At 75.2% G+C, this 15,403-nt stretch overlaps 1 protein-coding gene across 1 annotated transcript in view; it reads right to left on the bottom strand.

The window, feature by feature from the left end:
- Positions 1-15,152, bottom strand: part of LOC134153037 (mitogen-activated protein kinase kinase kinase 10-like) — a 22,801-nt gene extending 7,649 nt beyond the window's left edge. The window contains 11 exon segments of the mRNA XM_062598837.1: positions 7-19; positions 558-2,657; positions 2,744-2,820; positions 2,959-3,037; positions 3,726-3,839; positions 4,559-4,814; positions 6,753-6,925; positions 8,622-8,770; positions 9,856-10,036; positions 12,733-13,144; positions 13,146-15,152. Coding sequence (XP_062454821.1) covers positions 7-19; positions 558-2,657; positions 2,744-2,820; positions 2,959-3,037; positions 3,726-3,839; positions 4,559-4,814; positions 6,753-6,925; positions 8,622-8,770; positions 9,856-10,036; positions 12,733-13,144; positions 13,146-13,280 — 3,689 coding nt within the window. The 5' untranslated portion in view covers positions 13,281-15,152.
- Positions 15,153-15,403: the final 251 nt, after the last annotated feature.

Raw genomic sequence — 15,403 nt, 5'->3', positions numbered from 1 at the left:
GGCGACGGCAGCGCCGGGCCTGCGCGGGGCGTCAGCGCCGGCCCGGGGCGGCCCCGGAGCAGCCACAGCTGCCCCCGAAACACACCGGAACGGCCAGATCGCCCCAGCCTGGCCCAGAACGGCCCGACCTGCCCCCAGACCAGCCCCAAGCTGCCCCCAAGCCGCCCCGAGGTGGCCGCGCCTGCCCCGAAACACCCCGGATGGCCCCAGTTGCCCTCAAAGCAGCCCAAATTGCCCCACCAGAGCCCCAAGCTGCCCGGGAACAGCCCGAATTGCCCCCAAACCGGCCCGGAACAGCCCCTGCTGCCCCTTGAATGCCTGTAACTGCCTCCCCCCGACCCACAGCTGCCCCACAACCCCTCCCTCAGCCGCATAACCGCCCCACGGACCCTGCAACTGCCTCATGACCCGCCCCAGACCCCCACACCCCTCCCGGCCCCCACAACTGCTCCCAGCTACCCCATAACTGCTCAGCAGACCCAGGAATTGCCCCATAACCGCCCCCAGACCCCATAACTGCCCCCCAACCCCTAGAACTGCCCCATGGACGCTCTTACCCCAGGCCTTGTCCCAGGCACCAGCTTCTCCCTCCCGGCAGGGTCCCGGCGACTCCAGGTCGATCAGCAGCTCCGGGGACCCAGGCGTCTGGGGCGTCCCAGCCCCCCCTGGCTCCGGGGTCCCAGGCGTCCGGGGCCAGTTCAGCTCCAGGGTCCCAGGCGTCCGGGCTCTGCTTGGCTCTGGGGTCCCAGGTGTCCGGGGCCGACTCAGCTCCAGGGTCCCAGGCGTCCGGGCCCTGTTTGGTTCTGGGGTCCCAGGCGTCCGGGGCCGACTCAGCTCCAGGGTCCCAGGCGTCCAGGCCCGACCTGGCTCCGGGGTCCCAGGCGTCCGGGCCCTGTTTGGTTCAGGGGTCCCAGGCGTCCCAGGCCAATTCAGCTCCAGGGTCCCAGGCGTCCGGGCCCTGTTTGGTTCAGGGGTCCCAGGCGTCCGGGGCCAGTTCAGCTCCAGGGTCCCAGGCGTCCGGGCTCTGCTTGGCTCTGGGGTCCCAGGTGTCCGGGGCCGACTCAGCTCCAGGGTCCCAGGCGTCCGGGCCCGACCTGGCTCCGGGGTCCCAGGCGTCCGGGCCCTGTTTGGCTCTGGGGTCCCAGGTGTCCGGGGCCGACTCAGCTCCAGGGTCCCAGGCGTCCGGGCCCGACCTGGCTCCGGGGTCCCAGGCGTCCGGGCCCTGTTTGGTTCTGGGGTCCCAGGCGTCCGGGGCCAGTTCAGCTCCAGGGTCCCAGGCGTCCGGGCCCGACCTGGCTCTGGGGTCCCAGGCGTCCGGGCTCGACCTCGTTCAGGGGTCCCAGGCGTCCAGGCCCTGTTCGGCTCCAGGGTCCCAGGCGAGCTCAGCTCCAGGGTCCCAGGTGTCCGGGCTCTGCTTGGCTCCGGGGTCCCAGGTGTCTGGGCCCAACCTCGTTCGGGGGTCCCAGGCGTCCGGGGCCAATTCAGCTCCAGGGTCCCAGGCGTCCGGGCTCGACCTGGCTCTGGGGTCCCAGGCGTCCGGGCCCTGTTTGGTTCAGGGGTCCCAGGCGTCCCAGGCCAATTCAGCTCCAGGGTCCCAGGCGTCCGGGCTCGACCTGGCTCTGGGGTCCCAGGCGTCCGGGCCCTGTTTGGTTCAGGGGTCCCAGGCGTCCCAGGCCAATTCAGCTCCAGGGTCCCAGGCGTCCGGGCTCGACCTGGCTCTGGGGTCCCAGGCGTCCGGGCCCTGTTTGGTTCAGGGGTCCCAGGCGTCCCAGGCCAATTCAGCTCCAGGGTCCCAGGCGTCCGGGCCCTGTTTGGTTCAGGGGTCCCAGGCGTCCCAGGCCAGTTCAGCTCCAGGGTCCCAGGCGTCCGGGCCCTGTTTGGCTCCGGGGTTCCAGGTGAGCTCAGCGGGGTGCCAGGCGTCCGGGCCCGGCTTGGCTCTGGGGTCCCAGGTGTCCGCGCCCAGCTCGCCTCTAGCGTTCCAGGTGAGCTCAGCTCTGGAATCCCAGGTATCCGGGCCCGGCTCGGCTCTGGAGTCCCAGGAGAGCTCAGCTCCGGGGTGCCGGGTGTCCGGGCCCGGCTCAGCTCCGGGGTGCCAGGCGTCCGGACTCGGCTTGGCTCCAGGGTCCCAGGTGTCCGGGCCCGGCTCGGCTCCGGGGTGCCAGGAGAGCTCAGCTCCGGCGTCCCGGGTGTCCAGGCCCGGCTCGGCTCCGGGGTGCCCAGCCAGCTCCGCTCCGGGGTCCCAGGTGTCCGGGTCCGGCTCGGCTCCGGGGTGCCAGGCGAGCTCAGCTCCGGCGTCCCGGGTGTCCGGGTCCGGCTCGGCTCCGGGGTGCCAGGCGAGCTCAGCTCCGGCGTCCCGGGTGTCCGGGCCCGGCTCGGCTCCGGGGTGCCCGGCCAGCTCCGCTCCGGGGTGCCAGGCGTGCGGGCGCCGGTGGGCTCGGGGGACCCCGGCGTGCGGGCGGGCCGGCGGGGCGAGAGGCGCAGCAGGCCCGGGGAGGGCGGGGGGCTGCGGGGAGCCTCGGCGGGGGGCAGCTCCCGGCCCAGCCCCAGCGAGGCCAGCAGGGCCGAGCCGCGGAGCAGCGCCCGCCGCAGCAGCCGCGGCGTCCCGCCCCGCTCGCCCCGGCCCTCCTCGGACTCCTGGGCCCCCGGCGCCGCCTCGCCTGCAGGACGGGGGGAGGGGGCCGTGAGCGGAGCTGGGCTCCCCCGGACGCCTGGGCCCCCCGGGACGCCGCTGGGTGGGACTCACCGTTCAGGGCGGCGTCCCCCTGGCCGAGCTCGTCAGGGTCCAGGTACCAGGTCGTCTCTTCCTGCCGCGACCTCCGCCTGCAGGACGGCACCGGGGACCCAGGCGTCCGGGCGGGCTCTGCCCCACCCCCCACCCCGGGGACCCGGGCACTGGGGGGGGCCCAGGCGTCCGGGGGGGCCCAGGCGTCCGGGAGGGACCCGGCGTCCCGTGCCTACCTGCCGTTGGCGCCGCCTTTCCCGCCGCGCCGCTCCGGCCCCCCGTGGCCCCACGGCGGCTCCGTGTCCGAGGGCTCCACTGTGGGGCAAGGGGCGGAGTCAGCACTGCCAGGCCCCGCCCCCCTGCCATGATGTCACCCACCCTCGCTCCACCCCGGCCTATCTTGCGATGTCATTTGTAACCTGCCGTTTTCACGCTCATTCTGACATCATACCATCAGCCAATGAGCACAAGGCGGTGGTGATGTCATCCCAAACGGGCCAATCACCAAGCCGGAAGGGACCAAACGGGGAGGGAAAGCACTCCAGCACGGAACAAGCAGGAAATGACATCACTGAGAGCTACCGATGATGTCATCCCAGCAAGGTCCTCACCGGGCTGGAAGGGTCTGACATCACGCCTTAGCAGCTATGACATCGCAGCTAACCGCTCCCTGATTGGCTGGCATCCCCCGCTGCAAGCAGCTATGGGGCCTGTGACAGCGGGGGTGGGGGCTATGTGCAGAGGGGATGGGGAGGGGGGCGGGGGGTGACCTGGGGGGACGTGGGGACCCAGGGGGACCCGTGGGGTGACCCAGGCAACCTGGGGGGACTCGGGGACACGGGGGGGGACCTGTGGGGTGACCCAGGCGACCTGGGGGGACACGGGGACGTGGGGGGGGGGACCCGGCAGGTGACCCAGGCGACCTGGGGGGACATGGGGGGGACCCGGCGGGTGACCCGCTGACCTGGGGGGGCACGGGGACGCGGGGGGGGGGGACACTCACGCTGGATGGCACGCAGGCGGGGGAAGGGCGGCGACCCCCCCGGCCCCTCCTGGGGGTCCCGGCCGCGGCCGTCGGGCCCCGGCGAGGCCTGGACCGTCAGGCGGTGCTTGAAATCTGGGGGGACGCGTCAGAGCGGGGCCGCGGGGACCCCCGGGGACCCCCCCGGCCCCCTGCGGCCCCCCGGCCCCCAGGACCCCCACAGACCCCCCCAGCCCCAGCCCATACTCCGCGGTGGGCGGAGGTGCTCCCTGGCACAGAGCAGACCCCCGGGACCCCCATACACCCCCCAGGACCCCCCCCGGCCCCCCGTACCTTGGGGCATGCTGATGTGGTCGGCGGGGTGGCGCAGACCCCCGGGACCCCCATACACCCCCCAGGACCCCCCCCGGCCCCCCGTACCTTGGGGCACGCTGATGTGGCCGGCGGGGCGGCGCAGACCCCCGGGACCCCCATACACCCCCCAGGACCCCCCCCGGCCCCCCGTACCTTGGGGCACGCTGATGTGGCCGGCGGGGCGGCGCAGACCCCCGGGACCCCCATACACCCCCCAGGACCCCCCCCGGCCCCCCGTACCTTGGGGCACGCTGATGTGGCCGGCGGGGCGGCGCAGACCCCCGGGACCCCCATACACCCCCCAGGACCCCCCCCGGCCCCCCGTACCTTGGGGCACGCTGATGTGGTCGGCGGGGCGGCGCAGACCCCCGGGACCCCCATACACCCCCAGGACCCCCCCCCGGCCCCCCGTACCTTGGGGCATGCTGATGTGGTCGGCGGGGCGGCACAGACCCCCGGGACCCCCATACACCCCCCAGGACCCCCCCGGCCCCCCGTACCTTGGGGCATGCTGATGTGGTCGGCGGGGCGGCGCAGCTTGGGGCGGCGGAAGGTGCCGCGGCGGCGCTTGGGGGCGGCGGGGGGCCGGCGGGGGCCGGGGCCCGGCCCGGGGGGCCGCAGCAGCAGGCTCAGCTCCCGCTCCAGCACCTCCAGCTCCCAGCGCGCCAGCGCCTGCTCCCGCTGCCGCAGCGCCTCGGCCTGCGACTGCTGCGCCAGCGCCGCCCGCGCCACCGCCTCCTCCCGGCTCAGCAGCTCCTGCGCGCCGGGGACGCGGGGGAGCACGGGGGCACGGGGCACACGGGGGGACACGGGGGGAACGTGGGGGCACGGGGGGACACAGGGGGAACACGTGGGGAACGTGCGGACATGGGGCACATGGGGGCACGGGGGGAACGTGGGGGCACATGGGGGCACGGGGGGAACACGGGGACGCAGGGCACACGGGGGCACGGGGGGACGCAGGGGGAACACGTGGGGAACGTGCGGACACGGGGCACACGGGGGCACGGGGGGAACGTGGGGGCACGGGGGGACACGGGGGGAACACGTGGGGAACGTGGGGACACGGGGCACATGGGAGCACAGGGGAACACGGGGACGCAGGGCACACGGGGGCACGGGGGGACGCAGGGGGAACGTGGGGGCACGGGGGGAACACGTGGGGAACGTGGGGACATGGGGCACATGGGGGCACGGGGACACAGGGCACATAGGGACACAGGGGACATGGAACATGGGGACACAGGTGACATAGGGGACAAGGGGGAACATGGGGGACATAGGGGAATATGGGGGCATAGTGGGGACACAGGGGGGACACAGGGCGCACAGGGACACGGGGGACACGGGGGGAACATGGTGACAAAGGGCACACGGGGACACGGGGGGAGCACAGGGACACAGGGGACACGGGGACACGGGGGGAACATGGGGACAGGGGGGACAGCGGGGAACATGGGGGAATATAGGGGGCATGGAGGGCACACGGGGGGACACAGGGGACGGGGGAACATGGGGACACGGGGGGACACGGGGACATGGAGGGCCACGGGGATGCAGCAGGATGTAGGAAGGTGGTGGGACACGGGGTCACGCGAGGACACGGGCCGTATGGGGACACGGGGGGACACGAGGGACAGGACCGGGGGACACGGCAGGACACACGGACGCGGGACAGGGGACATGGAGGGGACAGGGACACGGACATGGGGGGGGGGGAACAAGGCCGGCCGTCAGCAGCAGTGGGGCAGCCCCGGGGGTCCCGCACGGCTCGGGGGGGCCTCGGTTGGGGGGTCCCTGGGGAGGGTCCCAATTGGGGGATCCCAGTTGGGATCAGGGGCCCCCATGGAGGGGTCCCAATTAGGGGGTCCCGGGGAGTCCAGGGGGGTCCAGCTAGGGGTCTGGGTCAGGGGTCCCGTCTGGAAGGTCCAGATCAGGGGTCCCAGTTAGGGGGTCCCAATGGGGGGGGGGGGTCCCAGTTGGGGGTCTGGGTCAGGGGTCACATTTGGAGGGTCCAGATCAGGGGTCCCAGTTAGGTGGTCCTGGTTGGGGGTCTCTGTTAGAGGGTCCAGGTCAGGGGTCCCAGCTGGGGATCCCAGTTAGGGGGTCTGAGTTGGGGGTCCCAGCTGGGGATCCCAGTTAGGGGGTCCGAGTGAGGGTCCCAGCCGGGGGTCCCAGCCAGACGCGCCGCCGGGGGGCTGGGCTGGGCCAGGCCGGGCCGGGCCAGGCCGGACGCCCCAGCCGGGGGTGCCGGGCCGGACGCGCTGCCGGGGGTCCCAGCTGGGGGTCCCAGCCGGACACCCGAGCCAGACGCGCCGCCGGGGGGCCGGGCTGGGCCGGGCCGGATGCCCCAGCCAGCGGTCCCGGGCCGGGCCGGGCCGGGCCGGACGCCCCAGCCGGGGGTCCCGGGCCGGGCTGGGCCGGGCCGGACGCCCCAGCCGGGGGTCCCGGGCCGGGCCGGGCTGGGCCGGGCCGGACGCGCCGCCGGGGGTCCCGGGCCGGGCCGGGCTGGGCCGGACGCGCCGCCGGGGGTCCCGGGCCGGGCCGGGCTGGGCCGGACGCCCCAGCCGGGGGTCCCGGGCCGGGCCGGGCCGGGCCGGGCCGGACGCGCCGCCGGGGGTCCCGGGCCGGGCCGGGCTGGGCCGGGCCGGACGCGCCGCCGGGGGTCCCGGGCCGGGCCGGGCCGGGCCGCACCTTCTCGCGCGCCCGCAGCTCCTCGAAGAGCCCCTGGATCTCGCGGCGCCAGCCCTGCTGCAGCGAGTGGAAGGACTCCGGGGCGAGGCCGAGCCCCGGCGCCTCCAGCGCCGACAGCCGCGCCAGGATGGCCCCGAAGCCCGGCCGCCGGTGCGGGTCCTGCTCCCAGCAGGCTGCGGCGCGCAGGGACCCAGGCGTCCGGGCGGGCCCCGCGCGCCCCCGCCCCCGCCCCGGGGGCCCGGCTGCCCCAGCCCCCGAGGACCCGGGAATCCGGGCTGGTCCCCACCAGAGGACCCGGTGCCCACGTGTCCCCAACCCACTGGAGACCCAGGGGTCCAGGAGCCCCCACCCCCCAGTGCCCACGCGTCCCCAACCCACTGGAGACCCAGGGGTCCGGGAGCCCCCACCCCCCAGTGCCCACGCGTCCCCAACCCACTGGAGACCCAGGGGTCCGGGAGCCCCCACCCCCCAGTGCCCACGCGTCCCCAACCCACTGGAGACCCAGGGGTCCGGGAGCCCCCACCCCCCGTGCCCACGTGTCCCCAACCCACTGGAGACCCAGGGGTCCGGGAGCCCCCACCCCCCGGTGCCCACGCGTCCCCAACCCACTGGAGACCCAGGGGTCCGGGAGCCCCCACCCCCCGTGCCCACGTGTCCCCAACCCACTGGAGACCCAGGGGTCCGGGAGCCCCCACCCCCAGTGCCCACGCGTCCCCAACCCACTGGAGACCCAGGGGTCCGGGAGCCCCCACCCCCCGTGCCCACGTGTCCCCAACCCACTGGAGACCCAGGGGTCCGGGAGCCCCCACCCCCCGGTGCCCACGCGTCCCCAACCCACTGGAGACCCAGGGGTCCAGGAGCCCCCAGACCCCCAGTGCCCACGTGTCCCCAGGGGACCCAGGCGTCCGGGAGCCCCCACCCCCCGGTGCCCACGTGTCCCCAGGGGACCCCGGTGTGCAGGAGCCCCCACTCCCCAGTGCCCACGTGTCCCCAGGGGACCCCGGTGTGCAGGAGCCCCCACTCCCCAGTGCCCACGTGTCCCCAGGGGTCCCAGGCGTCCAGGAGCCCCCACCCCCCGGTGCCCACGTGTCCCCAGGGGACCCAGGTGTCCAGGAGCCCCCACTCCCCAGTGCAAACGTGTCCCCAGGGGACCCCGGTGTGCAGGAGCCCCCACTCCCCAGTGCCCACGTGTCCCCAGGGGTCCCAGGCGTCCAGGAGCCCCCACCCCCCGGTGCCCACGTGTCCCCAGGGGACCCAGGTGTCCAGGAGCCCCCACCCCCCGGTGCCCACGTCCCCAACCCCAGGGGACCCCGGTGTGCAGGAGCCCCCACCCCCCGGTGCCCACGTGTCCCCAGGGGACCCAAGCGTCCGGGAGCCCCCACCCCCCGGTGCCCACGTGTCCCCAGGGGACCCAGGTGTCCAGGAGCCCCCACCCCCTGGTGCCCACGTCCCCAACCCCAGGGGACCCAGGTGTGCAGGAGCCCCCACCCCCCGGTGCCCACGTGTCCCCAGGGGTCCCAGGTGTCCGGGAGACCCCACCCCCCGGTGCCCACGTGTCCCCAGGGGACCCAGGCGTCCGGGAGCCCCCACCCCCCGGTGCCCACGTCCCCAACCCCAGGGGACCCAGGTGTGCAGGAGCCCCCACCCCCCGGTGCCCACGTGTCCCCAGGGGTCCCAGGTGTCCGGGAGCCCCCACCCCCCGGTGCCCACGCGTCCCCAGGGGACTCAGGTGTCCGGGAGCCCCCACCCCCCATGCCCACGCGTCCCCAGGGGACCCAGGTGTCCGGGAGCCCCCACCCCCCGGTGCCCACGTGTCCCCAGGGGTCCCACGCGTCCCCAACCCCAGGGGACCCCGGCGTCCGGGCGTACCGGCCATGAGCTGGGCGAAGGGCTCGGGGCAGGTGGACGGGATGGGCAGCGTCAGCTTGTTGACGGCCACCCCGTAGGCCACGGCGAGGCCGTCGATGCCGCGGTACGGCACCTCGCCCGTCAGCAGCTCCCACAGCAGCACCCCGTAGCTGCGGGGGGGCGTCAGCCCGGGCACCACGCCCCCCCACCCTTGGGGACCCCCGTGGCCGGGCACGACGCCTCCCCCCCAGGGACCCAGGTGTCCGGGAACGACGCCCCGCAGGGACCCCCGTGGCCGGGCACGACGCCCCCCCACCCTTGGGGACCCCAGCAGCTGGGCACAATGTCCCCCATCCCCAGGGGCCCAGGCATCCGGGCGCCCCATTCCCCAGGGACCCCGGGGTCCGGGCGCCCCGTCCTCCTCCCGCAGGGCCCCCGGGGCCCGGGCGCCCCGTCCTCCACCCGCAGGGACCCCGGGGTCCGGGCGCCCCGTCCTCCTCCCGCAGGGCCCCCGGGGTCCGGGCGCCCCGTCCTCCACCCGCAGGGCCCCCGGGGTCCGGGCGCCCCGTCCTCCTCCCGCAGGGACCCCGGGGTCCGGGCGCCCCGTCCTCCTCCCGCAGGGCCCCCGGGGTCCGGGCGCCCCGTCCTCCACCCGCAGGGCCCCCGGGGTCCGGGCGCCCCGTCCTCCTCCCGCAGGGACCCCGGGGTCCGGGCGCCCCGTCCCCCTCCCGCAGGGCCCCCGGGGTCCGGGCGCCCCGTCCTCCTCCCGCAGGGACCCCGGGGTCCGGGCGCCCCGTCCTCCTCCCGCCGGGACCCCGGGGTCCGGGCGCCCCGTCCTCCTCCCACAGGGACCCCAGGCCCGGGCGCCCCGTCCTCCTCCCGCAGGGACCCCGGGGTCCGGGCGCCCCGTCCTCCTCCCGCAGGGACCCCGGGGTCCGGGCGCCCCGTCCTCCTCCCGCAGGGCCCCCGGGGCCCGGGCGCCCCGTCCCCCTCCCGCCGGGACCCCGGGGTCCGGGCGCCCCGTCCTCCACCCGCAGGGCCCCCGGGGTCCGGGCGCCCCGTCCTCCTCCCGCAGGGACCCCGGGGTCCGGGCGCCCCGTCCTCCACCCGCAGGGACCCCGGGGTCCGGGCGCCCCGTCCTCCTCCCGCCTGGGCCCCGGGGTCCGGGCGCCCCGTCCTCCTCCCGCCGGGACCCCGGGCCCGGGCGCCCCGTCCCCCTCCCGCCGGGCCCCGGCGCCCCACCGGCCCCGGGCACCTCCAGACGTCGCTGCCCTTGGAGAAGGTGGAGGCCTTGATGACCTCGGGCGCCATCCAGGCGTAGGTGCCGGCCGCGCTCATCTTGGTCGTGCGCTGCCACTCGCGCGCCAGCCCGAAGTCCGTGATCTTCAGCGTCTTCCCGCTCACGTCGTCGCCCTCCACCGGCTGCGACAGCAGCACTGCGGGCGCGGGTCAGGCGCGGGCCCCGGCGTCCGGGCGCCCCACACCTCCGCGGGCCCCGGCGTCCGGGCGCCCCACACCTCCGCGGGCCCCGGCGTCCGGGCGCCCCACACCTCCCCGGGGCCCCGGCGTCCGGGCGCCCCACACCTCCCCGGGGCCCCGGCGTCCGGGCGCCCCACACCTCCCCGGGCCCCGGCGTCCGGGCACCCCACACCTCCCCAGGCCCCGGCGTCCGGGCGCCCCGCACCTCCGCGGGCCCTGGCGTCCGGGCGCCCCACACCTCCCCGGGGCCCCGGCGTCCGGGCGCCCCACACCTCCGCGGGCCCCGGCGTCCGGGCGCCCCACATCTCCCTGGGGCCCGGCGTCCGGGCGCCCCACACCTCCGCGGGCCCTGGCGTCCGGGCGCCCCACACCTCCCCGGGGCCCCGGCGTCCGGGCGCCCCACACCTCCGCGGGCCCCGGCGTCCGGGCGCCCCACACCTCCCCGGGCCCCGGCGTCCGGGCACCCCACACCTCCCCGGGCCCCGGCGTCCGGGCGCCCCACATCTCCCTGGGGCCCGGCGTCCCGCCCCACATCTCCCTGGGGCCCGGCGTCCGGGCGCCCCACACCTCCCCGGGCCCCGGCGTCCGGGCGCCCCGCACCTCCGCGGGCCCTGGCGTCCGGGCGCCCCACACCTCCCCGGGGCCCCGGCGTCCGGGCGCCCCACACCTCCGCGGGCCCCGGCGTCCGGGCGCCCCACATCTCCCTGGGGCCCGGCGTCCGGGCGCCCCACACCTCCCCGGGGCCCGGCGTCCGGGCGCCCCACACCTCCCCGGGCCCCGGCGTCCGGGCGCCCCACACCTCCCCAGGGCCCCGGCGTCCGGGCGCCCCACACCTCCCCGGGGCCCGGCGTCCGGGCGCCCCACACCTCCCCGGGCCCTGGCGTCCGGGCGCCTCACGTCCCCAGTGTGCGGGCGCCCCACATCTCCCCACAGCCCCAGCATCTGGGTGCCCCACATCCCCCAGGGCCCCGGCGTCCGGGTGCCCCAAATCTCCCTGGAGCTCCAGCGTCCGGGCGCCCCACATCTCCCCAGGGCCCCAGCGTCCGGGCACCCCACATCTCCCCAGGGCCCCAGCGTCCATGCGCCCCACATCTCCCCAGGGCCGCAGCATCCGGGTGCCCCACATCCCCCAGGGCCCCGGCGTCTGGGCGCCCCGACCCCGCCTCGCCCAGGGGCCCAGGCGTCCGGGCGGCCCTGCTCCCCCCCCTCGCGCCCCCAGGTCCCGGCGAGGGGCCCAGGCGTCCGGGCGGGGGTGGGCCGCTCCCCGGCGCCTCAAGTGCCCCATTGTGTCGCCCGAGCAGAAAGCGGCTTTGTGCCGCGGAGCCCGGCCGGGGGCCCAGGCGTCCGGGGCCCCCCGTCCCCGGGGACCCGCCCCACGCCCCACTGCACCGCGCCCCCCACCCCCCACACACACACCCAGCCCCACTGCACCGCGCCCCCCGCCCCCCACACACACACCCAGCCCCCACTGCACCGAGCACCCCATTGCACCCAACCCACGACCCACTGCACCGAGCACCCCATGGCACCAGGCCCGTGCCCCACTGCACTGCACACCCCATTGCGCCCAGACCACGACCCACTGCACCGCGCCCCCCGCCCCCCCCATACACACCCAGCCCCCACTGCACCGAGCACCCCATTGCACCCAACCCACGACCCACTGCACCGAGCACCCCGCCCCCCCCCACACACCCAGCCCCACTGCACTGCACACCCCATTGCGCCCAGACCACGACCCACTGCACCGAGCACCCCATGGCACCAGGCCCGTGCCCCACTGCACTGCACACCCCATTGCACCCAGACCATGACCCACTGCACCGAGCACCCCATGACCCACTGCTCCGGGCACCCCATGGCACCAGGCCCGTGCCCCACTGCACTGCACACCCCATTGCGCCCAGACCATGACCCACTGCACCGAGCACCCCATGACCCACTGCTCCGGGCACCCCATGGCACCAGGCCCGTGCCCCACTGCACTGCACACCCCATTGCGCCCAGACCATGACCCACTGCACCGAGCACCCCATGACCCACTGCTCCGGGCACCCCATGGCACCAGGCCCGTGCCCCACTGCACTGCACACCCCATTGCGCCCAGACCACGACCCACTGCACCGAGCACCCCACCGAGCCCAACCCACGACCCACTGCACTGAGCACCCCATTGCTCCGGGCACCCTATTGCACCCAACCCACGACCCACTGCACCGAGCACCCTATTGCACCATGTGCCCCACTGACCCCAGCCCCTGACTCACTGCTCTGGGCACCCCATTGCACCAACAGCCCATTGCACCGTGCACCCCATTGCACCAACACCCCATTGCACCGAGCACCCCATCGCACCGAGCCCCCCGCCGCAGCGCCTGCCCCATCGTGCCGAGCTCCCCGCCGCGCCGAGCCCCCCGCCGCAGCGCCCGCCCCATCGTGCCGAGCCCCCTGCCGTGCCGAGCCCCCCGCCCCATCGTGCCGAGCCCCCCGCCGCGCCGAGCCCCCCGCCGCAGCGCCCTCCCCATCGTGCCGAGCCCCCCGCCGCGCCGAGCCCCCCGCCGCAGCGCCCGCCCCATCGCACCGAGCCCCCCGCCGCAGCGCCCGCCCCGCCGCGCCGAGCCCCCCGCCGCGCCGCCCGGCGGTTGCCGCTCACCGTTGCTGGACTTGAGGTCGCGGTGGATGAGGGCGACGGGCGCCTCGGCGTGCAGGTAGCGCATGCCGCGGGCGATCTGGCGGGCCCAGTCGAGCAGCACGGCGGGCGGCACGCGGCGCCCGGCCAGCGCCCGCGACAGCGGCCCGCCGGCGGCGAACTCCATGACGAGGCAGAGGTGGGGCGGCTCGAGGCAGACGGCGCGCAGGGCCACCACGTTGGGGTGCCGCAGGCGGGCGTAGAGACGGGCCTCGCGCCGCAGGCTCGCGGCCCCCGCCGCCCCCGCGTCGCCCCGCGCCGCCTTCACCGCCACCACCTCGCCCCGCCACGTGCCCCGGAAGACGCGCCCGAAGCCCCCGGCCCCGATCACCTCCTCCAGCCGCAGCTCCCCGAAGGCGGCCCGCGGCGCCTCCCCCCCAGCCCCCCGGGGCCCCCTCGGCGGGCGGCGAGGGCGAGCGCGAGCCCCCCGGGGCCCCCTCGGCGGGCGGCGAGGGCGAGCGCGAGCCCCACGGTGACCCCCCCGGGGACGGGGGCGCCCAGTCCCCCTCCATGGGCTGCCCCCGGCCCCTATGGCTCCCGCGGGGTCCCTACAGGTCCCTATAGGCCCTTTGCGCCCTGGGGGTCCTGGAGCTCCTGCGGGTTTCTCCAGGTCCCTACAAGCCCCTATAGCTCCCTACAGGTCCCCTGTGCGCTGGGGGTCCCAGAGCTCCTGCGGGTTTCTCCAGGTCCCTACAAGCCCCTATAGCTCCCTACAGGTCCCCTGTGCCCTGGGGGTCCTGGAGCTCCTGCGGGTTTCTCCAGGTCCCTACAAGCCCCTATAGATCCCTACAGGTCCCCTGTGCCCTGGGGGTCCTGGAGCTCCTGCGGGTTTCTCCAGGTCCCTACAAGCCCCTATAGATCCCTACAGGTCCCCTGTGCCCTACGGGTTCCTGGAGCTCCTGCGGGTTTCTCCAGGTCGCTACAAGCTCCTATAGATCCCTACAGGTCCCCTGTGCCCTGGGGGTCCTGGAGCTCCTGTGGGTTTCTCCAGGTCCCTTCAAGCCCCTATAGATTTCTACAGGTCCCCTGTGCCCTAGGGGTTCCTGGAGCTCCTGTGGATTTCCCCAGGTCCCTACAAGCCCCTATAGGTCCCTACAGGTCCCCTGTGCCCTGGGGGTCCTGGAGCTCCTGCGGGTTTCTCCAGGTCCCTACAAGCCCCTATAGCTCCCTACAGGTCCCCTGTGCGCTGGGGGTCCCGGAGCTCCTGCGGGTTTCTCCAGGTCCCTACAAGCCCCTATAGCTCCCTACAGGTCCCCTGTGCGCTGGGGGTCCTGGAGCTCCTGCAGGTTTCTCCAGGTCCCTACAAGCCCCTATAGATCTCTACAGGTCCCCTGTGCCCCAGTGCTTCCTGGAGCTCCTGTGGGTTTCTCCAGGTCCCTACAAGCCCCTATAGATCTCTACAGGTCCCCTGTGCCCCAGCGGTTCCTGGAGCTCCTGTGGGTTTCTCCAGGTCCCTACAAGCCCCTATAGGTCCCTACAGGTCCCCTGTGCCCCAGCGGTTCCCGGAGCTTCTGCGGGTTTCTCCAGGTCCCTACAAGCCCCTATAGGTCCCTACAGGTCCCCTGTGCCCCAGCGGTTCCCGGAGCTTCTGCGGGTTTCTCCAGGTCCCTACGGCTCCTGTGGGGTCCTTGGGGTTCCTATGGGTCCTTACAGCATCCCCAGGAGCCCCTACAGCTCCTATGGGCTCCTATACGTCCTCAGTGCTCCTGGAGCCTCTGTGGGTCCTGCAGGTCCCTAGTGCCCTCACAGATCCCTTTGGGTCCCTGCAGCTCCTATGGGTCCCTACAGCCCCTTAATGCCCATATGGGTCCACCCGAGTTCCCAGTACCCCTATGGATCCCTATTTATCCTGCGGGCCCCTATGGGGTGTGCAAGTCTGTTCGGGTCTCTAACGCATCTACGAGTCCATATAGCTCCCTAGTGCTCCCGTGGGTCCTCACAGGTATCTATGGGTCTTTATAAGTTTCAGTGCCTATGGATCCCTATGGGTCACCATTCCCCCCTCCCCCACAAAACCCAGTCTCCTCCAGGTCCCCAGGGTCCCCAGTGCCTCGACGGGACCCTAGCCCCCCACCGCTAGGACCTGCAGGCCCCAAAGGGTCCCGATGGTCCCGCCCCGGGACCCACAGATGCCTACGGATCCCCACTGCTCCTATGGGCCCCCTGGCCCCTCTGGGTCTCTATCCCCCCCTCCAAGACGAACAGGCCCCTATGGGCCCCAGGAGCCCCTGCACTACTCCCCCAGGCCCTTCCCCTCTAGGTCCCTGCCCTCCCCTAGGGACATATAGGCCTCTGTGGGTCCCCGCAGGGCCCTTTGCCCCCACCCTCAGACCCCCCAGGCCCCTGTGGGTCCTCCCAGGCCCCTACAGGCCCCCCAGGACCTGTGAGTCCCTATGGGTCCCCCAGGCCCCTATGGGATCCCTATGGTCCCCCCAGGCCCCTACAGGTCCCTGTGGGCCCCCCAGGCCCCTACGGGTCCCCCAGGCCCTCCAGGCCCCTGTGGGTCCTCCCAGGCCCCTACAGGCCCCCCAAGACCTCCAGGCCCTGTGGGTCCCTATGGGTCCCCCAGGCCCCTATGGGATCCCTATGGGTCCCCCAGGCCCCTACAGGTCCCCCAGGCCCCTGTGGGTCCCCC

The sequence above is a fragment of the Rhea pennata genome, chromosome 38 (assembly GCF_028389875.1).
Source record: "Rhea pennata isolate bPtePen1 chromosome 38, bPtePen1.pri, whole genome shotgun sequence".
Taxonomy (NCBI): Eukaryota; Metazoa; Chordata; class Aves; order Rheiformes; family Rheidae; genus Rhea; species Rhea pennata.
The sequence above is the reverse complement of the archived record's forward strand: the minus strand, read 5'-3'. Positions and strand labels throughout refer to the sequence as shown.